The following is a 24,483-nucleotide window of genomic DNA, read 5'->3' as shown; positions in this document are numbered from 1 at the left end:
TCAGTATCGCCCTTTAATAGCCTGGGAGACTGAGGGTCGGGGAGTCACAGGACTTGCCCAGGGGCGCCTGGTTAGTGAGCAGCTGAATGAAGACTGTCTGACCCTGGAGCTTGTTCTTAACCACGACACCACCCTGCCTCACCAGGGCTGGTGAAAGAAGCCGGGGGCCGCTCAGGAGCCCAGAAGCTGCCCCGTCCTCTCATTTGTCCTACCCTTGTGCTACTCCAGGACACCGTTCGTCTCTCCCCTCCTGGAACACCCACCACCTTCATCAGAAGCTCAGGACAGCTCCTTGTCCACACAGCTTTCCTGTCTGGCCCCTGCTCCCCTGGTTCCCTGTGGGGCCTTGAAGACGCCGACCTGCCATCTCTGTGGTGCAGGGGTGACGCACGTACCCAGCTCTGAGCAGCTGCTGGCCTCAGCGAAATCGCCATGAGCAGTGGTGCTGTTACATGGTGGCCATCCCTTGGAGGGGTCTTCCCCGGGGGCCAGGCTGCTGACCACTGCTGACCACTCCCTGGCATGCTTGCAAGGTGGACCCAAAGGCCCGGCCTCCAACTGGCCTTCATGCCTTTACTCCACAACATGTGTTGCTTTTTCTTTTCTTTTTTTCACTGGAGGTGCTGGGGATTGAACCAGGACCTCATGCATGCTAGATAAGCACCCGCTCTACCCTCCACCCACAACGTGTGTTTCTTGAGCACCTTGTAGAGGCCAGACACTGACAAATAAGATGCGTTCACTGAATTCGGGGAGCTCACAGCCTAGACAGGAGGTCATCGCCACCCGAGCTAAGCCTTCTTGGGAAGCAGGGAGCTCCCCAGTTGTCAGCAAAATAGAGCAGGCTGTGTGCCCTTCCTTCGCTGCTCGCGGGGTCCGCCCAGTTGGTTCTCCTAACTCTCTGCAGGTCTGCAGGCGAAGCCATCCCGCCCTCCTTTCTCTTCCTGCGGTCAGTAGACCCCACTCACATCTTTCACTTGTGTCCCCTGCCTCTGGCCTCCTCCCTGCTGCCGCCTGGCTGCTCCTGACCTAGTGGAGGGAGACGGGGGTAGTGCAGGGGCAGGAGGGAGAGCGCCGGGCTGGAGTGATGTCCACGCAAAGGAAGAGGCGGGATGGGGGGCGGAACAGAAGGGGAGTGAACAGCCTGTGGTAGGAGACGGGGTGCCGCTTCCCCTGGCACTGCTCTCATTATTACTGCAGTTGATGGGTTAGTCGTGGTTGCTAGGTGTCTCGCTCAGTATTCAGACACAACCCTGTGAGTCAGGTGATATCAACATCATTTTACAAGGGGATGAATTGAAGCTCAGAGACAGGAAGTGATCTGCCCAGAATTAGCAGTCAGAGGGGCGGAGCCAGGGCGCTCATCTCCACCTCCATCCAGACGCCCTCTGTGTGGGGAACCTCAGACTCATGCAAAACTCCAGACACCACCCAGCCCAGTCTGGCCTGAAAGTCACCACCTTCCCGTTCCTTAGGTCCTGAGATCTCTGGGACCAAAGACACCTCTGTCCTCCCTGAGTCCCTTGTTCAAGGCTGGGGAGGAGCCTTAGGAAACAGCAGCCCAGTGAGGAGCATGGAACCTCCGAAATCTGACGACCTCCCCTTCTTTCCCAGGGCCTGGGCTTCAGCATTGTTGGCGGAAAGGACAGCATTTATGGGCCCATTGGAATTTACGTCAAAACCATCTTTGCAGGGGGAGCAGCGGCCGCAGACGGAAGGCTACAAGAAGGTGAGTTTCCCGGCCTCTGCTAGGCAACGTTTGAGGAATCAAAAGCAGAATTGCTGGCCAGTCGAAGCTACTGGGAAGGAAAAATGTGTCTTGAGCCCTCAGAACCCAGCTTGCATGGATTCGGGGGTCTGCAGGCACCGGGGCATGTCACACCAATGGCCCCATCATGACTGGCACGTTCGTTGGCTGGTTGTTTGCACACTCGGTCCCGCTCTTGTGGCAGAAGATGGAGGCGTCTGTCTGCCCCCACCCCTATTCCCACTGCTGCCTTCTCCTTTCTCGTCCAGGCCCCTCCCAGTTGCTGGCATCCATCAACATCCCCTTTCTTCATTTTCCCTGCCCTCCCTGACCCGCGACCATGGGGGAGCCGGCCCCAATGCCTCTAACGAGCTGGGTGAACATTCTGTGTGAGCCACTGCGTTCTGGGCTCTGGGAACACAGAGGAGATCAGACGGGATCCCTTTTTTGTGGGGCTCATGGTCCGCGGGGCTGCCGTCCCTCCCCATCTGCCCACCCTCCTCCCATCAACTGTCTCCCTTCAGCTCTTTCATATCCTCAGGGGAGGGCTGTCCAGAGAGGAGGGGGCCCAGGGAGCTGAGATGCCTCCCTGAGTGCCCATCGCTGCCTCCTGGTTCTGGAGGGGCAGGGTCTTCTCCCCGCCCCCAGTTCCACCCTACAGTCACATGTGGGTTATCGGGCAATAGGACTGGCCTGTGGAGACCTCTGGGTTCTAACCAGGAGGCAGAATTGGGGGGCAGGCAGTCGAAGAGCAGAGGGAAGACACTGCAGGTGTGACCCTGGGACACACACACACAGACACACACACACACACACACACACACACACACAGATCTTTGAAGAGGAGTGATTTCACGGCTTTCTTACTCTTTTCTGTCCAGCCATTTTCTGTAAACTACACTGGGAGCCTGCCTACCTTTAATAACCTGACTTGTTTAGGGCAGGGTTGGCAAACCACAAAAACAAAAACCAAAACCAAACAAACAAAAAAGCCCACGTCTGGCCCACTGGCTATTTTTATAAAGAACGAAGGACAGTTTTTATGTTTCTTAAATGGCTGGAAACAGTCAAAAGAATGTTTGACTCCTTTGTGGAAATTAAATTCAAATTTCCGCCTCCGCAGAAAAGCTCTGCTGGGACCCAGCCACGCTCACTCGTTCACCGCTGGTCTCCAGCTGCTTTGGTGCGGTGCTGAGTAGTCTCAACCAAGAGCAGATGGCCCGCAAAGCTTAAAATATTTACTCTCTGGCGCTTTATAGAAGAAGTTTGCCAACTCTAACATTATGCAGGATTATGCATATGGATTTTATTGTATGGGCAGTGGGGAGCGTTCGAAGGTTTTTATAATTTGGGAGGGACCAGCTACGACCGGGGTTTTTAGATGATTCAGGAAGCTGAGTGTGAGATGAAGTGGGCTGGCAAGACACCAGAAGCAGTGAAACCAGTTCAGAGGCGGCTGTGAGAGCCAGGCCCCAGCTCTTAAGTGTCTGCCCTGAGATAAGAACCCCGGGAGGAGAAAGTGCCAATGGGAGGAGCAGCAGCCTCTGAAAGTGGCACCTGATGGGTGGGTCAGAGAACTCGTGAAGGTTTCTGTTCTCAGTAAACTAGAGAAAGATGAATTACATAAAACAGTAGGTGGAGGAAGAGGAGGAAAAGGAAGGCCAACGAGACTATTAAGGTTTTTACAGCGGAGTGGAGTGAGGTATCCAGGTGACCACTAGGTGGAGCTGTCCAGCAGGTGAATGAAAATTTGGGTCCCAGCTCGGGAAGGGAGCAAGGGTTAAATGTAGATTTTAGGGTTATAGCTGAAGTTATAGAGTGGATGAAGGAGGCAGGGAAGAGAGGAGAGAGAAGGGGGCTGAGGCACGGCTTGCCGGGAATAGCTAAATCCAGAGGCTCGCAGTGGAGCCATTGAGAGGAAGGAAGGAAAGGGGGATCAGAGCCTTGAGACTGTGTCCCTGTCTGCTTTATTATCTCCTGTATTTCTCTGTTTTAATAAAAGGTGGAGGAGGAGTTGAAGTGGCAAGCAGAGAGAAGCCTGCCCAAGCCAAGCTTCCTTCTTTTTTTTTTTTTTCTGGATGTTTGTTTCGCTTAGTTAATAGCCGTCGTAAAAAGTCAGTGAAAAGACACTCAGCTATTTTGCAATCCTTGATTCTAGCCTCGAATAATTGACCAAATTGCCTTTTGTAACTTCTTTCCAAAGTGAAGTTTTAGAATCCGTCCTTGAGTTCACGAGGAATATATCAGTTGCAACAAAAATTTGGTGTCCAGATCAAAGCTGATAATTTTTCATTTGTATGCCCCTTCCAAAAAAAAAGTGATTGTGTAAGATTTATTTGGAAAAACCAAGGCTGGTCAGCTTCCACCAGATATGGCTAAGGAAGGATAAAGACTCTCCCAGAGCCTGGAGTTGGGCTCCCGTGGCCCCGCTGGGCTGGACGTTCTCCTAACTTGAAGACTGAAAGTGCAGCCTCTTGTGTGATTAAGAACGGGTGTTTCTCACGTGTGTTCTGGGTAGAGGCTTCCTCCAGCATTTAGCTGTACTTTGATGAGTTTTTAATTTGTCCGTTTTTACTCCTCAACTTTGAAACATGTGAGGAAAAGGACTGATCCTTTCATTTCTCTCCTCTAGTTTTAGCAACTGAACATTAGATTAAGCTGATGGGAATATTTTTCTCACCCCTTTATTGTCAACACAGACATGTTGGATAAAATGGCATATCTGAACTGAAAAGAAAGACATGGAAATGCCCAGCTTCTAGGAAAGAAACAACTGTAACTCTAAGTGTGACATTCTCAGGAGGTGAGGATACAGTAGCACCTGGAGCTGCTCACAGGGCCTATGGCCCAGGGGCCGGGATTCGAATGCCCACACAGGGGCAGGAGAGGTGGCCTTGGCCCCTGGCCACCTCTGAGAACCTGCAGAGAGCCCTCATGCTGCAGAGCTGCTGTCGGGAAAGGCCAGCAGGCCAAGAGAAGCAAGGAGGAAACTTCACTTTGTCCGTGGCTCTTGGCTGGAGAAAAGACACCACCTTTACGAGAAGGGAGCTCAGGACTTCCCAGGCTGAGGAGCTACTGTTAAAACTAGTTCTGAGCCAGTGACAACCCTGGATGCCCATTGGAAATGAAGGAAAAATTGTTCGGCAGCAACCTGAGGGGTATGGGAATTCTACAGAAAAACAAGCTCCCCTAGAAAATGAGTTGAAAATAAAGATTACAGTTGTTCAGCCATAAGGAGGAATGAAACCCTGCCATTTAGAACAGCATGGATGGACCCTGAGGGCATTATGCTAAGTGAGATAAGTCAGACAGAGAAAAACAAATACTACATGATCTCACTTATATGTGGAATTTAAAACATGCCCCCCGCCCGCCCCTGCATCTCATAGATAACAGAGAACAGATTGGTGGTTGCGAGAGGCAGGGGGCAGGGGCGAGCAACATAGGTGAAGGAGGTCAAAAGGTTTAAACCTCCAGATATAAAATATATGTCGTGGGGGTATAATGTTAGCATGGTAACTACAGTTAATAATACTGTATTGTTATGTTCGAAAGTTGCTAAGAGAGTAGATCTTAAGAGTTCTCATCACAAGAAAAAAAACTTGTAACTATGTGTGGTGACTAAGATTAACTAGACTTACTGTGATCATTTCTCAATGTATAAGATCTTTTAAAAGATACAAGAAGGAATATAAAAACAACAAGGAAAGAATAAGACACAATGAAAAAATAGATGGATTTGAAAGTACCTTTTAGAAATTAAAAAAAAAGCAAAGTCATTGAAATTGAAAAAAAAATACAAAACCTCAACGGATGGGTTAAACAGCAGACTAAATGCAGGTGTCAGGAGAATCTGTGAACTGGAAATTATCCAGCAGGGCCACACAGGGCACTAGAGAAGCAAAAGATGAGTCCTGGAGAAACATGGAGACTAGGTTGAGAAGGTCCGAAATAATCGAATAAGAACTAGAAAGAAAGAAGAGAGTGAAGGAGAGGAAGCCATATCAATGAGGTCGTGGCTAAGAATTTTCCAGAGTTATCTTAAGGCGTGAACTTCAGTACGAGGAAGCACCCTGACGCTTCAGAGTGAAACTTCAGACTATCAGAGACAAAGGAAAAAATGTATTAAAAACAGCCTGAGAAAAAAGATGGAGTCTCTTCAATGGGACCATAATGAGGTGGCAGCGGATTCGCCATCAACAATGAGACCAGAAACCCGGGGCAAAAATGACGCTGGCCCCAGAACCTCCCACACAGCGTGGAATACAGAGGAGGGGCTCCTGGCTTGTGTACTGAATGGATCGAATGAAAGGGAGAAGGTGGTTTTCCCTCCACAGAAGAATGGATTTCTGGATTCAGAAGAAAATTATTCTATTAGGTGTGTAGTGTTGTGAAGATAAGACTTGGAGTAAAAAGACCCACGCTCTAACTCTTTTTGCCAAATGACTGGACTTCCCTGAGCTCACTTTCTTCTTCCGCAAAATGGGGCCCACATTGCAGTCTGGAAACATGACATGCAAGCCACATTTACTGAGCACTTGGGAGGCCTCACCCAGAATTGGCCCTGGGGATCCAGCACCTGATATAACAAAGCCCCGTCCTGGGGAGCTGGCAGCCTAGGGGTCACAGGTCACGGGTTACCACCAGGTAGATGCTCGTGCCATGAGGTACGGAGGCAGCAGACTGAGCGATCAAGACGTGGTAGGTGAGGAAGGTGGGAGACGTACCTGTGCGTTGAGAAGGTGGCACGGAAACAAGGTGGAACTACAAGCGTGTAGCTGCGTAGACCACGGTGGGGAAGGCCGGTGTATCGCATCCGGAAATGGTCCAGGGGAGTGAGTGGTGGGAGGGGCATGGAGGCAGGAGGGAAAGAGGTGAAGCCAAGAGATGGGCAGGGAGCCCATCAGGCCAGGCCTTGTGTGCCTGGCTGAGGACCCTGCATGTCTCTACGGAAGATAAGAGACACCGGAGAAGGCCCAGCACTGCAGCCCTGTCTGCTTCCCTGGGGGAGAGCCCTGAGTGAGAAAATGTTCTTCCCAGGGCTTCGTGCGTGGCACAGAAAGCGGGGCTGGGGGGGACACCGGAGTTCAAGGTAGGGAGAAGGGCCCCTGTTTGGGCAACACTCTTCTCAGCTACGGTTTCTCCCTGTCCTGATAGGTGATGAAATTCTGGAACTCAACGGTGAATCAATGGCTGGACTCACACATCAGGATGCTTTGCAGAAGTTCAAGGTGACCCTTTGTTATCAATATAGGGCCAAACTCTGGGGCCTTCACAAGGGACCCGAGCTCCCAGCATTCACTCCCCCTTCCTTCAAACTGACAAATTCAAAACATGGGATCCTTGCCAGGGTCACCCAGCTGATGCCGATCTTGGCACAGTGTTTAAAAAAAAAAAGACCTTACTCAGAAAATAATAGTGTCATCAGGACCCTTGCCGGGAGATGTGTCAAACTATCTAAGGTTTATAGAACTGTTTTAAACTATTCTGGGTATTTGTATTACAATCTATTTGAAGTTTTTAAGACAATCACTAAAAGACATTTTGAGGCTCTGTTGAGTTCAATTCAAGACTCTGGCATGTATCAATGTCATATAAAGGGATGTCATATCTGTATACATACATGCAAATATATGTTATATATGTGTATACAGACATTTACACACACACACACACACACACACACACACACACACACACACACGGCTGCATTTCCTTAAAGTCTTCTCCTGCTATTCACAAAGGCCAATTTTCTTCACATCCCGCTGCGCTGCTGCAGAAGGCTGTAGCCCCCTCTTTCCTTTCAGCAAGCCAAAAAGGGGCTCCTGACCCTCACGGTGAGAACCCGCCTGACGGCGCCCCCGTCCCTGGGCAGCCACCTGTCCCCGCCGCTGTGCCGCTCCCTGAGCTCCAGCACGTGTGTCACCAAGGACTGCGGCCCCTTGGTTCTGGACAGCCCGGAAGCTGCGGCCGGCACCGCCAAGCCCAGCTACAGAGTCATGGTAGAGGTGTCTCTGCAGAAAGGTAGGGGCGCTGCCTCCCGGGGGGACCTCCCCCCAGCCTCCCCCACCCTCTGACCGGGCCACACACACACACACGCACACACACACACACACACACACACAGTTATAGCTCTACATCTAATCTGCTGGGAGATCTTGAGCAGGTCATGACGTCCCCTCTGGGACTCTTTTCCTTACTTGCGGCGGCGGAGGATCGAGGTTCTCTCAAGCTCAGACATCTGGGATCGACATCCAGTCCCTTCGCCAGCCCCGGGGGCTGCAGGTGGCCCGGCAGGCCCTCTCTGCCGTGTCCTGGAGGAGGAAGAGGCAGCTAGCACGTGGCTGGGCTCCCGCGGAGGGGCCAGAACAGATTCTGGGGGCGCAGGGAAGGCGGGTGTGGCTGCAGTGAGGTGGGCAGGGTGGGAAGTGATGTTGGAGCACTTGGCGGAGGCAGAGGGACAGACCAGGTGGGACTTTACAGCGCAGTTCTCTTCTAATCGCAGTTGGAAGCCCTTTAAGGATTCCTAAGAAGGGGAGTGACACGATCAGCATATGCTTTAAAAAAATCCCTCCTAGCTTTCCCTTTAGGGAATGGCCTACGTGTGACAAAACGGGAGGCTTGGGAACCAGTTGCAGCCACTGGGTCAGAGAGGATGGAGAGGTGGAGGTGGAGAGGGGTGGAGGGATTTGAGATACGTCGTAGAAGTGAATGAAGAGGGTGTATAATTAATTCCTTGCGTGGAGCTTTGTCTCCTGCATTTCTTGGCTCCCTGCTGGACTGCAGGCAACCTGAGGGTTAGACATCCCCGTGCCTCCAGAAGCCTGGCATGGTGCTTGGCACAAGTACCAGGCCCCTCCAGGTGTGTGCTGGCACCTGCCACCAGCTGTACCTAGGGCTCCCTCCGTGAGTCCCCTGAGCAGGCACGGGGCGGAGGGGCTGAATCACGGCTCTTCCTCTCCTTACTGGGCTCCGTGGGCCACTGGGCAGAGCCCTGGTCTCGGGTGGTGTTTCCTCTCATCAGCGGCATCAGAAATACGTTAGGCAGGGTTTTTGTTTGATTGCCGTGTGTAACACAGCGTCTTAATCTCTACCCCCAGAAATCGTGCTTCCGCAGTGTTAGGGGTGAGGCCCGCGAATCTCCAATTTATATAAGTTCCTGTGACAATTCTGATGCCCACTAGGCTGAAGAACTCTCACTCTGATCAGGAAACCTGGGCTCTGGAAACGGCTCTGACCTTTGTTTGTGGGCCACGTCACAACCCAAATTATGCGTCTGTCAAATAGGGTTGCTAACAGTTGCCCTGGCAACCCGCATGGGACTGCTGGCAGGACCAGTATCGGAAGGCGAAAACATTCATGAACTTCCTGAATGTGCTCCGTAAATCGTCATCGCCAGATGCAAACCATAAGAAGGTCTTTGTCCTATTCCCAGGCCATGCCATCTGGTCCTTCCTCCTGGCTGCCCCTCATTCTCCTGTCCTTTCAATGCTAGCAAACCCCAGACCCCACCTCTCCCACACACTCTGGGGGACCCATTCAGCCCATGACCCTAACACTACTTCCATGCTGATACTTTCAAACTGTAAGCTTCTGCCCTGCCTTCCCTGCTGGGTTCCAGATTCATCTACCCAACTATCTACTCTACATGTCCGCTTGGATATTTCATAGGCATCTCAAGAGTGACATGGGCAAAACCAGACATCTCGTCACCATCTTCATGATTCTGGTCCTCCACAGTCTTCCTGTTTTGGTAAATCACACTGTCATCCACCCAGTTACTCCAGCCAAAAAGTCTCTGAGTCCTTAAAGCCAAAAAAAAAAAAAAAAAAAAAAAAAACCAAACTCCAAGTTATCTTAATTTTTATCAATGAAATCTCCATAGTTAGTCCACTAGCAAGTCTGTCTTCCAGGTACATTCCATGTATATCCATCTCTGCGTCTTCACTAGTGGTAAAGTTGAAGCCACCTGCTGGGTCAAAAATTGCCTCTTAACTTTTCTCCTTGTTCCCATTTTTTAAAGATGCCTTGTGTTTATTTGTTTATTTAAAGATGCCTTGTGTTTATATTTTATTTTTGTTTTTTCCTTAACGGAGGCACTGGGGATTGAACCCAGGGCCTCATACACACCAAGCACACATTCTATCACTGAGCTGCACCCTCCTACCCCATCTGTGTTTCCATTTTTGACCCCTTGTAGTTCTTTTCCCAGAAGCCAGCCCTATTTGTAAAAATAGAGGTTGGATCATTGTCATTTCCTGTTCAGCACTCTGATGGCATCCCTTCTCAGTACAGAATAGCATCCTTTCACCGATACATCCTTGTTGACAAGGTCCCGTTTAAGCTGACCCTTGCCTCCTTCTCCTAAATCATCTCGTACTACTGTCCCCATGACTGGCTACATTCTTGCCACACTGGCCTCCTTTTCCGTCCCGCACAACATACATGCTTCTTCTTACCTTGAGCCTTTGCATTGGCTCTTTCCTCTTTTGGGAATGAACTGCCCCCATCACCACATCCCTGGTTTCTTTGTGTTGTATTTTAGCTTAAATACTGTCCACTCTGGGCTCTGAAGTGGCCATCCTGTTGTGTTCTAGTGCATTCCCCATTAATTCTCTGCATCATACTTACCACTCCTGATATCTTCCTTCCCTCAGTCCCTCCATCTCTCCCTCCCTTCCTTCCTTTTCTTTCCCTACTTGACCTTAGCATCCTTATCTGCCTGGGCCACCGTTACTGACCCTAGACTAGGAAAGCCTGCTACTCACGTGGATGCTCCATCAACATGGGTGGAAAGAATGTCTTAGTAAATAGGGGGCACCCACTAACCCAGGACCGTGTTTGGGCATCGTGTAGACTAGTGCACACGTGGGAAAGCTCAGTCACAAGTCCCCCCACCGCATCCCGTTCTGCCTTCCAGAGGCTGGCGTTGGGCTGGGGATCGGCCTGTGCAGCGTCCCCTATTTCCAGTGCATCTCCGGCATCTTCGTTCATACCCTCTCTCCAGGATCTGTGGCGCATCTGGATGGACGGCTCCGGTATGTTCTGATTTCTGTTTTTGAAAAAACCCCTGATTTACAACAGAGGGAAGGAATCCCTTAGAGTGTCAGGAGACTGATTTGGAGCTGAGACATTTAGAATGATCCAGGCACGGCTCACAGCCTTGTTCCTCTAAGTGTGGTTCCTGGACCAGTGGCATTGCAATCACTTGGGAGTTCCTTAGAAATGCAGAATCTCAGGGCCCTCCCCTGACCCACTGAATCAGAATCTGCTTTTAACTAGATCCCTGGGGATATGTATGGTCACTGCAGTGTAAGAGGCATTGTCTCAGAGAATATCAGTCTGAAACGGAAAACATGAAATGAACACACTTTAATTCAGTCGTTAACTAACAGACTGTATAGTAACATAAATAGGAGCTTGGGTGAGATTTACCCGCGTGGTATGTAGGGAAAAAGAAGCTTGCTAAGCAGATCAGTGATATCAACTCAGTTTCTTGGTGGCATAAACAAAGTACTTTTAGGCATTCAACGTATATCTTTTTGTGAATAACTTCTAAGAGAAGTGAAAGTCTAAATTTTATTTCCAATAAGTGATCTGGATTTGGCAATAACATTTCATTCCAGTTTAACTTATTACAATCCTTTATTCTCACTCCAGCATTTATATATGGTGTGTCTTCTCTCACATAGCATCTGACATACGCTGTATATCTCTGTGTTTCTCTCACATAGTGTATCTTCAAGTATGTCTTCTCTACTGGGTTTAGGTTTTACTAAACCAGGAGAGTTTAGCCATATTTTAAAAGGTTTTCCTATAACTACAGTATATACAAGCCCTGCTTAGGATGGTATCTTGAAGGAGCTTCTGGATTAGAGATGGGTTTGCTGCTGTCGTAGGCAGGAGGGTGACAGCTGATTTGCCGAGTTGTTGTGCTGTTATTACCTGGGACAGGATCACAGAGTCGGAATGATTGCCTTAGTCAAACAAGGGGACTAGATTGTACAAATCCTCTATGTGTCGATGCAATCTTATCTTTTTACCATATGTATATACACACACATATTTTTTTCTGTTTGGGTTGCCGATAACCCATTTCCTATCTTACAACAAGAATCAACCCCATCGCCTTCCCTCCTTCTTTCTTTTTTCTTTGCAAGAACCTCAACTGCTCCCTTGCCCAGTGATTTCTTTACCTTTCAGCCCGTCCCGCCCACCCTTCCACTTTGCCACCCTACCCATGGGGACGCTGAGGACCCAGGAGAGGACATGACTGGTTCAATTGTAGCTAATTGGTTAATCCATTAAATGGCTTAAACTATGCCCCAAATCTTGACTGAGCTGAGTTAAACAGAAAAGAGCAGAAAAAAGTGACCAACTTTTGTGACCGTTGCCCCACTCTGGGTCTGCGTCCCCATTTTGGCAGCAGAGGGGTGTGCGATGTGCTGCTTGGTTGGCTGTGTGCTAAGTCAGTCAGGAAGCTGGCTGAGGAGATCTACTTGTTGCGGTGAATTTTAGGTCTGATTACACAGCCCAGGAAGGGGTGGGACCTTAGGGAGGCAGCCGTGAACATGCCACACTGAGGAGCTTGCTGATGGCTTCCTGCTGATGCCTTTGCAGGTGTGGTGATGAGATTGTGGAGATCAACGATTCCCCAGTGCACTGCATGACACTCAATGAAGTCTATGCGATCCTGAGTCACTGCAGTCCGGGTCCAGTCCCCATCATTGTTAGCCGACATCCAGACCCACAGGTACCACCTGCTGGACATGCTCTTCTACCCAGGCCCACTATTCCAGTACTCAGATTGGAATGAGAAATTATGAAAATAGAGACGTTGTTGACCAAGAGTGAACCCGAATTTCCAAGAAGCCACTCCACGTGTCTGCAGTACCAAGCATCTGCAGCAGAGGTCCTCTGACAAACTCCTAGATGAGGAGGTGATGGGCATTAGCTTAGGGAAGTGCTTGCAGCTGGACTACAAGCTCTTGGACAGGAAAATAGGGACCCAGAGCTCCTACTAGCAGATAGAAGAGGTTAACTCATCCATGCTTCCAGTGGGTCCCCATTATGTGGCTGTCTGGAGCTGGGCATGGAGCATACAGGGAGAAGTGAGCTCCTAGCACACAGTCCTGTCCTCCAGAAGCTTACGCTCTTGATAGGAGACTGACATAGAAATAATTGCAATCCAGACTGGTAATGACTAGGAGAATACAGGGGTTACAGAAGGGAAGGTTACATAAAGCAAGAAATATCAGAAGTTAGTTTCCCCCACTACTCTGCATACCTCATGTAGATACAGTATTTGTCCTTTTGTGGCTGAGTTATTTCACTTAGCATAATGTCCTTAAGGCTCATCCATGTTGTAGCGTGTGCTAGAATTTCCTTCTTTCTTAAGGCTGAGTAAGATTCCATTGTATATGTATAACATATTTTGTTTATCCATTCATTTGTTGATGGACACTTGAATTGCTTCCACCTTTTGGCTACTGTGAATAATGCTGCTATGAACGTGGGTGTTCAAACATCTGTTCCTGCTTTCCATTCTTTTATATACACAGAAGTAGAATTACTGGATCATATGGTAATTCCATTTTTAATTTTTTGAGCAATTGTTATACTGTTTTCAGTAGTGACTGCACCATTTTACATTCCCACCAGCAGTGCAGAAATGTTTCAGTTTCTCCGCATCCTTATCAATACTTGTAATTTTCTGAGGTTATTTTGATAGTAGCCATCCTAATGGGTGTGAAGTGATATCTCATTGTGGTTTTGATTTGCATCACCCTAATGATTAGTTATGTTGAGCATCTTTTCATGTGCTTTTGCCCATTTATATATCTTCTTTGGAGAAATGTCTGTTTGAGTCCTTTGCCCATTTTTTAATTGGATGGTTTGTTTTTGTTGTTGCATTATAAGAGTCTGATTTGCAAATGTTTTCTCCCATTCCTTGAATTGCCTTTTCACTCTGTTGTCTCTTTCGTTGATCGAGACACAGAATATTTTCATTTTGATGCTGTCCAGTTGATCTGTTTTTTTTCTTTTGTTGCCTGTGCTTTTGGTGTCAAACAATTCATTTTTTTAAACCTTCTGTTCTTACTGTGAAGTAGGTCCTATGATTGTTACTGTTTTACAGAAAAAAGAAATTGAGGTTTAGAAGGTTAAGCAACTTGTCCAAGTGTATGCAACTAGGAACTGGGGAACTGGGACTTGAACACAAGTCTGTTTGGCTCCAAGACTCACACTCTTAACTGTTACTCTCAGGTGATTAGTTACCTATGACAATAAAGTGGTGATGGTTATGGTTGTGATGTTGCTGTCCATGGTGGTGGTGGTAATGACAATGATGATGATGTCATGACATCATTGCCAAGAATGGAATAGCTCCTAGAGGTAAACTCTGAAGTGGTAACTTTACCTGGAGTTTTGCAGCAAGTAGTGGAGAGAAGGTTGGAGAGTCAGAAACCCCTTTACTGACAGAGTAGGGACTTGACCTAGAAGATGCTAGGGAACCATTGATGCCGGCTATTTTTGGAAATTAAATTTGTCAGCGATTTGCAGAGTGGGTGTTGAAGGAAAGAAGGCAGAATGCAGGGGCCCAGCCTGGGAGCTGGTGCAGGACTCTGGTCCTCCCGCAGGAGTCTCCACGGTTTACTTGAGGAGGTGATGATATTCTCTAGGTCTCTGAGCAGCAACTCAAAGAAGCTGTGGCCCAGGCTGTGGAGAACATCAAGTTTGGAAAGGAGAGGCACCAGTGGAGTCTGGAAGGTAAGGAGATAGTGGACTTTCATTTGCAGTATCTTTGTCTTCTTAGAAATCTTTGAGTTTAGCCATTAATTCACCCTCTACCCCAGGAATACGTAATGGTCATCACAAATGAGCGTGCTTTGTTGACCAGGGGCAAAAGCTAGGAGTCCACCAGCTACATTTGGCTCATTTTTTTTTTTGTTTGTTTGTTTGGGAGGCACAAGATTCTAAAATGGTCTGAATCTGAATTGCTTTAAATGAGCAACTCTCTCTAGTTCTTTGTGGTCTCCACCCTTCCCCATTATCTTCTACCACGTTGCCAGTCTCACAGTTGTCCCTGTAGGCATTTGAGATTTCAACCCCTAGCCCCAAATAATAGAATCTTTAGAAATAATGATATCTGTTAATAGAATTTCTAACATACATTCAGTTCTTATGATGTCAGACAATGGGCTAATTAATGCATCATTTCCCTGAACCTTCACATATAATTTTAATGCATATTTTTTAGGAAAAAGGGGGGCCCTGAGGGCTTCCTTACCCCCAAATCACTCCACTTCGTGCACAGAGGGTCTGGGATGGGACCTGGACTGGCTGACTTCCATGCACGGCTGTTAGGCGTTGGCCAGGTCTTCGTGGAACGTCCACACGATAGAACAACGTGCAACCATTAGCACTGATATTGACAAGGAGGTTAAATGGCGTGGAAAATGTTCAGAGAAAAGGACAGGACACAACATTGTATTTCAGTGATGTTCTGCCATTTGCACCCACTTAACATGCATATAGGCTCAAGAAAAGAACCCAGTGGAAAATTTTTTTGGCAAAGGTTATCTCTGGCTGATAGGCTGCAGGTGAATTTTTACTTTTATTTCTTTCTTGTGGCTGACTTTTCTCTAACAAAGATGCATTATTTTATGATCAGGAAAAAGCAAAAGAAAACATTGTTTTAAAGAGGATTTGAATTCTGAGCTCGGCTGGCTTTGGTTCTCTCCTGAGGTCCAAGGTGCTCCCTCATGGAGCCCCCGGGCTCTCCTGGCCTCGCAGAATGAGCTGGAGTTTGAGCAATTCTTTTTATGTTGCACATTTTACTTTGTTTTCAAGTTACATTTTGAGAAAAGGTCATTTTCCCCCCTCAGCAGTATTCCTTGTGATGCACAGTGTCTAAACCATAAACCACGTCCGAGCAGATCCCAGTTCTCCAGCTGTTGGCTTCGGTTTCTTGGTGAGGCTCGGCCTCAGTCAACTCCCACTGCTTTGAGCTGGGATTCTAGGAAAGGAGCATCTTCCACAGTTTGCTGCTAGAGAGAAGGGCGTCTGGGGTGGGGGGGTTGGCCCTGGTGCTGCGAATATGGGGTGGGGGGTGGCGAGGGGTTGAGAACCAGGAAGAAGAGCTGACTAGGGAGAGAAAAGAAAGAGGGCACGCTGGCTAGCAAACAATGGTTTTCTGGCCTCGCATCACCCTCATTTCTGGAAAGAATTGTAACCTCTTGGTATGAGGCTCAAAGCACCTTCACCAGCATTTTCTCTTTGATGTTGAGCTTCAAAATGCCCGGTGACCCTGGAATTATGATCTCCATTTTACAGATGAGGAAATCGAGTGTTAGAGGTTGGATCCCCAGGAGGCCGACTCTGAGATGGCGATTAGCATGTAGGATGTTCATTCAGAAGCAGCCTGTGGACCCACACCTGTGAAAGGGACCCACCCAGTAGCAGGCTGGGCAGAGGGACCAGTCGAGCTGAGATGATACCAAGCAGCTTCAGCCAACCCCTGGAGCTCAAATGGCCCATCAGAGCTGTCCTGTTGGCAGAGATGACTGTGCCTCTCCAGCCCCATCTCCATCCGTTATTGGAGACTAGCTACCCCTCAGGTGAGGCGGTTCCTGGAGGGGCTGACAGCTGCAGGCCATCTGCCACCCGCACTCTGCTGGGACCTCAAGCCCTGCCTTGAAGGGCACTTCAGGGGGTGTATCTCAGTATCCGTCACATGGAGACTCAGAAAGTTTAAATTATTTTCCCAACCTAAAGGCATCCTTGGGCACCAGCCCCCAGGCTGCTGAGCTCCAAACCAAAGTGATCTCCGATGGGAAGCAGACAGTCTGGGCGAGCGGTGTGCTGCCCATGGCAGTCGTGAGCCAGGCCGGGGCTGGAGGTTCCCTTGTGCTTCTGATGCAGGTGTCAAAAGGCTGGAGAGCAGCTGGCACGGGCGGCCGACCTTGGAGAAGGAGCGGGAGAAGAACTCGGCACCCCCGCATCGCAGGGCTCAGAAGGTCATGATCCGCTCCAGCAGCGACAGCAGCTACGTGTCGGGGTCCCCGGGGGGGAGTCCCAGCAGCGGTGGAGAGCAGCCGCCCTCTGACCTGGAAGTCAGCGCACACAGCCCCAGCCTGCCCCTGCGGCAGGAGCCAGGGGTGCCCCCCGTGACATCATCCAGGCCAGCCCAGGAGAGCCCACCCCTCCCTGAGGGCCGGGGCGGTCACCCGCCACTGAGGCTGAAGAAATCCTTCGAGATTTTGGTGAGAAAGCCTACGTCCTCGAAACCCAAGCCTCCACCCAGAAAATACTTCAAAAGTGACAGCGACACTCAGAAGAGTCTAGAAGGGAGAGGGGACTCCCTGTGCCCTTCTGGGCACACCTTGCCCACCTGTGGCCCGGTAAGAGAGGTGATGGGCTGAGTGTTCTTCCACACCAGCCCGGACCGTTTCGAGCGTTAGCAGAGGGTTAGCTGTGGGCAAAAGGGTTTCTCCTGCTCCAGCTGAGAGGCGGGGCTCGGCTCACGCTTACGGCTGACCTCGTGCAGGAAGATGGGCTTGCTGCTTGGTGCCTCTCACTGCAGCCCTGGTCTTGCTGATAGGTTTCTGGGTTCCCATCCGTAACACACTGGAATTTAAGGTTGCTTTTACAAGCTCTCTGCACCTCAGTTTCCTTACCTGTTAATTGGGGCTAAATGTAGTGGCTCCCTCCAAGGGCTGGTGTGAGGATTAAAGGGAACCAGCCAGGTGAATGCCCAACAGAATCTCAGGCATAATGGTGTCCGCTGCGATGGCCGTCCCTCTGTCACACCCCGGCAGACCTTGGTTTCCCTTCTCTGCAGCCCCGTCGCCCTCCCGTACAGGAGGGAAGGCTGCTGGCCCAGCAGCTGCTGCATCCCAGGGCCGTTTTCATGCCCAGTGCTGCGCTGAGCCCTTCCTGTGCTCTGTCCCAGTTGAGCCTCACAGCTGCCTGGGGATGAGGGTCCCATTCACGCAAAGAGGGAGCCGAGGGACTTGCCAAGGTTCACATGGCCAGTGGGCCGCTTCGTCACTAGGCTGCGCTGTCTTTCATGTCCTCACTCCGGCGGCTGCGTTCCGGGGCAGGCGGAACCGGGGCCTCTGGAAATCCCCTCTAGCAGTCTGAGGGTTGGCAAACTTCAGGAGGAGTAAGAAAACCCAGGGAGGAAGGCGTTGAGTAGGAGGGGCGGCAGTGAAGGGGAAACCAGGGTACCAAAAAGGAAATACAGTTTTGCAGAGCCGACAGGATGTGGCTGGTTAGCAACTCACAATGGAGTTGGCAAGGTGGTTCCCCCTCCGCTCCGCTAAGCAAACATTTCATTTTCCTTCAAGCCTGAGACCTGTAAGTCCAGGAGGGCATTTAGGAACAGAGAGGCTGAGAAGCCAGGCTTTTTACTTTGTTCCTGGAGCCCCAGTACAGGAGTGGATTTGCCAGGGCAGGTCTTTGGGGCCCACTAGGGCTGCCGGGTGATGCCCTTGGGCCATCTGGCCAGGTTGGGCCAGATCTGGGGCAGGCATTCCCCCCCCTAGCTGAGGCTGCTGGAGGAGGAAGCGGGATTTCTGCAGGCAAGACAGGCAAGGAGCTTGGTTGCAGGCAGAAGTCCCTGGTCTTTGCCGCCCTGTGCTGCCCCTGCAGCATCCGTCCCTCCTGCCCGCATCCTCTCGCTTTCTGCAGCTGCGGTTCTCTGTCCCTCCGTGTTTTCCCCTGTGGCCCACAGACCCTTCCACAGCCTTTTACAAAAGCACAACCAACACCACATTATTTTACTGGGCGTTGGGGAGTACAGGGAAAGGATTACAGCACAAGAAAAACAGGAGGCTGTTTGCTACACGTCATTCTTAAAATCTCCCCCACCATTCCTGGGCATTTCTCACTGGGTGTTTTTCTCCTTGGCCCCAGTGAATAATATCTCCCCATCCCTCCCTTCCTCCCTCCCTCCACCACTTACTTCCTTCTCCTCCTCCTCCTTCTCTCTCTCTCTCTCTCTGTCCCCTACCCTCTGTCTCCCCCAGTCTTTTCTCTCCAGAGTCCCAAGACCCTTCTCAAGTGTCTGTGACAACCCTAAATCCTTCCCATCTGCTATAACTCAAGGGGACCAACTCCCCAACCAAAATGACCTTTGGGATATCATCTTCAACAAAAGACTAGTTTTCTCCCTTATAGAAAATGAGCTCAAACCATCACTTGTGACTGAAAAACAAAAACAAAAACAAAAACCCCACAAAACACTTTATCTCTCATGTCCACAGGTCTGTCTGCCTTCCTTCTTTCCCTTCTCCCTCTCTCATTCACCAAGCAGTGCGCAGGAAACACAACTTAAAGAAAAAAATCAAGTAAAATCAAATTTATTCTAGGAGCTAATTTAAAAAATACAAAACACCTCTCATGAAGAGGATACATCATCACGTGTGTTGATGAAAAGACAAAACACATCTGTATCTGTTCCAAGATGCAAAGTTGCTATCGCTACTGTGCTCGGTACCAAGAGCATCGGTCTGTGAAAGTGTCAGCAATTCATGGATGTGGACAGATGTCACCTTACAGAGCTCCCAACTGGGTGAAATTAAGTCAGCTACATGCCTTTTTTTTTTTTCCTCCTGCTGTTGAGTGTCTTAGATGCCATCGCTCTATTATTTTCAGCTTCTAATGTCACGGCCACATCTTGCTTTTTCAGCAGGAAACACAATGATTCCGTTGAGTTGGCTGGTCTTTCAGTGTTTCTAAAACCCTCCCCTAGAACTCAGTTCTACCGTAGGGACCTTGCGCTGGGGCAGCGCTTTGTGAACACATTCCTAACTTTTGTAGAACGTTCATTCCTAAAGAAGGTCTATTGTCAATGTAGGTATTAAATCTCAGGCCACGGACGTCTTCCATTTCTGTTTTAGTTCCAAGTGATGCATTCTTCCTACCTTCCTTCCTTCCTTCCTATCTTCCTATCTTCCTTCCTCCTTGGGAGGAAGCCCACAGCTTTGCTGAAGAGCCAGCCCATCGCTCCATCTGACACTGCAGCGAGTAGAGTGGGGAGGCCAGCGCAGCGGGGCAGGGCGCTCCCCTTGCAGACAGTCACACAGAGGCGGCATCACTTTGATGACGCCTGCCTTCGCCTTTGTTTTCCCGGGTTGGTGTCGCGCTTCCTCCTTCCACCGTGTGTGTCTGTGTCTCTGGAACACTCTTTCCCGGCTTCTCCACCTGGAGAATTCTTACCCTTTGCTCAAGCACCGGACAAACGGCACTTCTCTCAGGAAGCCTTCTGCACGGCCCTGGGGCGGAACCAGTTCTGGTTGCTTCCTCTGGGCCCGGGCGGCACCTCCTTCATGCTGTATGAAAACCCAGATTCTAGCCAAGCATCATGCAGTTACTTGCTGTCTGGTCCAGCTCGTCTCCAGGCTGTTTTGTGAAGGAGCCTGAGACGGCGTCTGGGCCCGGCAGGGACCCCTGCTGCCCGAGGTTGAGGACGTCACCTAGGGGCTGCAAAGGGAAGCGGGGGGCCCCGTCCTGAGCACTTGTCAGCCTTCACAGCTTCCGAAATAACTGAATAATGCAGAACAATGTAGAAAGCAACTAACACAGTTTCCTCTGAGTATTCTGACCTTAGCTGAGCGAAGACTTGAGGGCGGTTCTTTGCCTACTGGTTTCTACCCTGTGCTGTCCCCACCTGGGACAGGTGGCTCGCCAGGTTGCCATGGTAAATGAGGAAGTGTCGGCCCCCTTACACACTCCTAAGCCTCTTCTCCCAATCACAGGGAGCCCGGGGTCCTCACAGATGTCCACCGGATGAGTCCGTGTTCTGGACACTAGCTCTTGGAAGCAGAGGGATGCTCTGGGCCCCGAGGAGGGGCGGGCTCCCCGGATCAGTGATGCAGTCCACACGGTGGAGGAGAGGACCCTCCTGGCAGGGCTGAGCTTCTCACTAAAGTGGTTCCTGCTGGCGCTTCTGTCACAGCTTTTGACACGGTCTTGCTTCCTGTTTACACCACAGGAAGCCAGAGAGCTACCTCCGCCACTGCCTCTGCAGGAAGACACAGCAGGGAGAGCCCCGCGCGCCGCTGCCTGCTGCCCAGGACCTGCTGCAGCTGGCTCGCAGACGACATCCTCCTCAGAGGGCCAGCCGGCCAGGAGAGGAGCCAGCCCGGGTAGGCTTCCACTTCCATCTTCCGAAAGGAAGGACCTTCCAGATAAAGGTCCAGTGATAAGGGGGGGATGTGCGTTTTTCCAGAGCACTGGAGGGTTCTGCGCACCTTGACAGCTGGCCTTGGGCTAATGAACCGTCAGGCGTCCCTGGAGGCGGCAGCGCAGCAGGGCAGTGGGGGTGCTGTCCAGGGTGGGAGCCTCCTGGTTGGATGAGTGCCTGAGGAACGCAGGCAGATAGTCAGCTGGAGAATGGAGACCTTGGGAAAAGGTTCAAGACCTCCCACCCAACCATAGTAGGTGGCCACTGCCTCTAGGGGGACAACATTCTAGCAAGCTGCAGTCAGTACTTCCAAGTCTGGGGACGCAGGCTCAGAGAGAATGCATGGGATGTTGCAGGCGATCACGGCCTCATGTAGAGGGGGTGGAAGGGCTGTGCCCACGTGGTGCCCTGGAAATGCTGAGATGAGTTGAATGCGTAGAGGTTTGCTAGAAAGACCATCAGATTCGGGGTCAGGAAGACCAGGGTAGGAAACCTGGCTCTGCCCTTTACAAATGTGATTCTGGGTGACTTTCGTTGCTTTTCTGAGCCTTGATTCACTCACCAGCAAGGGGTGGGAAATCCCATAGAATCCCAACATGTGATTCAATTTAGCAAGCGCGTATTGAATGCTGGCTTCGTGAAGCCCTGTGCTAGGTTCTTGGGAAGGAGGGAAGGAGGAGAGGAGGGTGGGAGGGAAAAAGGGAGAGAGGGAGTAAGAATGAGAGAGAAAACAGACCAGTTCCTGCCATCAGGGAGCTCCCAGGAGTGGCAGAGCAATACATATGGGGCTACAAACCATACGCCCATTTGAGAAACATTATGTGATAAGTACATGAAAGGTTATTGGAGGGTTAAGGGACGTTTTGAATGGAAATACCTGGCACATCTCACCCAGAGCAGATGCCCTAATATTGGAGGCTCCGCCTCCTCCCCTCTCCCGTCCCTTAGTCATCCCAGTTGAGGAACACACCAGGAAACGCCCTGGTGTTCTACTGGCAAGAGGTCCTCACCCCAGTCCGCAAAGGCCTCGCCTGTAGAATGTCTGACTACAGTCTTACAACAGAGAGCAGTGTGTAAATTCAGAACCAGACTGAGAGGGCAGGACTTCCTTGCTAAAGCCCTGGATTCAGCAGTCACCACCCCAGTTTTTGGGATCATGTGGAAGTTCTCTTTGGTATCTTCAAGGCTTAATGCTCTGCATGGTCTGCATCCTTCGAGGCCTGGCATTGAGGCAGGAGGCAGGAGGAATCGGTCCTCCTTGTCCTGGGTTGCTTCTGTTACCAAGCATCCCCCAGAGTATGGAGCCAGAGCAGCATTCTTTTAACCAGGGAGAGATCAAACCTGGGGGTAACTGAAGAGTCACACATCCACTTGGGTTCTCGGCTGTGCAGGGCTTGGGGGCCGGCCTCCCTCTGTCTCTGGGAAAGAATCAGGGACAGAGTCTCCTTTGTTCTGGCTTGTTCAAGGCTGGCTTCCAAGAAAGACCTCACATGCTGTGCCCTTGGTGAGGGGCTGAACTTGGCAGGGCATGGCTGACAGAGCAAGTTGGAATGACCCAATGCCAGTGCCCTGGCTGCATCTCAGGTGTATTAAATCAGAACCTGGGGCAGCCATCAGTGCTTTTGTAGACCCTCCAGATTCCAGTGTGCAGCCAAGTTTGGGAGTCATTGTCACAAAGCTCCCTTCTGCCTGGAACCCTCTCATTGCCTCATCAAGCAGCGGGGACACGCCTTTGCTGAGCAAAGGCGTTAATTACCTTCGAGTAGGGAGAGTAGCGAGCTCACGTGACTTCGGGGGCCAGGCGCATGCTTCCATGTGTGAAATGCTGACCTGGTAAGAAAGGGGGTTCTTACTGCCTTGAGTGGGGTGCGCCCCATCTGAAGGGGCGCATGTCCACATTGCTTGTTAATGACATGGATGGTCCAAACCAAATATGGCTGCCGGTTCATAACCTTTGGCTTGAAAGTTTAAAAAGTAAGAATCTACTTTGGCTTTTAACGTTTTAATGAGTTATCTAAAAGGCTACTTGGTACAGTGGAAAGGACGCGAAAGTAGGGGAATCAGGATACATGGGGTCTTTCCCTGGCTTGGCCATCAGATGACCGCTTTCCCTTCTGAATGTTGGATTCCTCAGTTATACGATGCCAGAGATCAGACTAGAGATTCTGTGCGAACTCTTCTAGTTCTGAAGCGCTAGGAGGCTGTGGCGCTAACTCTCAGCTCTGGCCCTAACTCTCAGCTCTGGCCCTCTGGCTCTGCGACCCTGCCTGTTTGCACTGCAGCCAGGTAATGGCACCTAGGGTAGTAGCTCACCCAGCCAGGGGTCCCCCACTTCTGCTCACCTCCTTCTCGGGAATCCTCCTCGCTGGTCATCTTTGAAGCGGGAACTTAGGCAGAAAGCTCGCAGTCAGATGTCATGCACAACTTTGACCTTTCTGCTCCCTAGTGACACAAACGTCCCCAATAAAACACCCGTTGCTTAAGAGGCAGGCTCGGATGGACTGTAGCCTGGACACCACAGCCGAAGACCCTTGGGTAAGAATTTCTGACTGCATCAAAAATCTCTTTAGCCCCATCATGAGTGAGAGTCACGTGCCTCTACAGCCCAGCGTCAGACTGGGTGAAGACATTGGGACTCAGGGCCACCCAGATGGGACTGCACCAAAGCTGGATGCCACCAGTGGTGTCGCCCAAGTATGCAAGTCGGCAGACAGCAGCACTGTGAAGAAGGGGCCTCCGGTGGCCCCCAAGCCAGCTTGGTTTCGCCAAAGCTTGAAAGGTTTGCGGAATCGTGCTCCAGACCCCAGGCGGCTGCCGGAGGCCTCCTCCTCCACCCAGCCAACACCCGCTTCCAGGGAGCCCCTGGGGCCACCCATGCGGGCCTCCTCCTCCATCAAGCAGAGAATCAGCTCCTTTGAAACCTTTGGCTCCTCCTCTCAGCTGCCTGACAGAGGAGCCCAGAGACTGAGCCTCCAGCCCTCCAGTTCCCTGGGGGAGGCAGCCAAACCTCCCGGGAAGCAAGATGGAGGACCGGCTTCTGGTCTCTTGGGACGAGAAGCTCCCCACTCCGTGGAGCAGCGGCTGGAGCCGGAGCAGCCGCCACGGGCCTCCCCCACCACCCCGGAGGCCAGCGACCCGGGTGTGTCGGGGACCCCTCCTTCAGGACCGCAGCCCAGTCAGAAAACCCTTCCCCCAGACCCCGACCCTGTCTCGAGGCTGCTCTCCACGCAGACCGAGGAGTCTCGAGGCCCCGTGGTCAAGATACCGAGCCAGCGGGCACGGAGCTTCCCCCTGAGCAGGACCCAGTCCTGCGAGATGAAGCCTCTGGATGAAAAGACCAGTAAACTCTACTCCATCAGCAGCCAGGTGTCATCGGCGGTCATGAAGTCCCTGCTGTGCCTTCCGTCTTCAGTCTCCTGCGGCCAGACTCCCTGCAGCCCCAAGGAAGGGGCATCGCCACCGCTTGCGTCCAGGGAAGACCCCGCAGCAAATGGTTCTACTGAAACTCCTGCCTCGGACACGGGGTTCTCGCTCAAGTGAGTGTCTC

The 24,483-nt window shown here is 50.9% G+C and overlaps 1 protein-coding gene across 4 annotated transcripts in view; it reads left to right on the top strand.

The window, feature by feature from the left end:
* The window catches only part of IL16 (interleukin 16), a 95,279-nt gene that overhangs the window by 60,691 nt on the left and 10,105 nt on the right, over positions 1–24,483 (top strand). For all 4 annotated transcript variants that reach the window (XM_064480643.1, XM_064480642.1, XM_010986825.3 and 1 more), the window contains exons 6-14: positions 1,615–1,729; positions 6,905–6,978; positions 7,555–7,771; positions 10,668–10,785; positions 12,368–12,500; positions 14,428–14,515; positions 16,670–17,148; positions 20,745–20,898; positions 23,383–24,472. In XM_064480643.1, coding sequence (XP_064336713.1) covers positions 1,615–1,729; positions 6,905–6,978; positions 7,555–7,771; positions 10,668–10,785; positions 12,368–12,500; positions 14,428–14,515; positions 16,670–17,148; positions 20,745–20,898; positions 23,383–24,472 — 2,468 coding nt within the window. The remainder of the gene's footprint in view (positions 1–1,614; positions 1,730–6,904; positions 6,979–7,554; positions 7,772–10,667; positions 10,786–12,367; positions 12,501–14,427; positions 14,516–16,669; positions 17,149–20,744; positions 20,899–23,382; positions 24,473–24,483) is intronic.

The sequence above is a fragment of the Camelus dromedarius genome, chromosome 29 (genome assembly GCF_036321535.1).
Source record: "Camelus dromedarius isolate mCamDro1 chromosome 29, mCamDro1.pat, whole genome shotgun sequence".
In the NCBI taxonomy this organism is placed as follows: Eukaryota; Metazoa; Chordata; class Mammalia; order Artiodactyla; family Camelidae; genus Camelus; species Camelus dromedarius.
The sequence above is the reverse complement of the archived record's forward strand: the minus strand, read 5'-3'. Positions and strand labels throughout refer to the sequence as shown.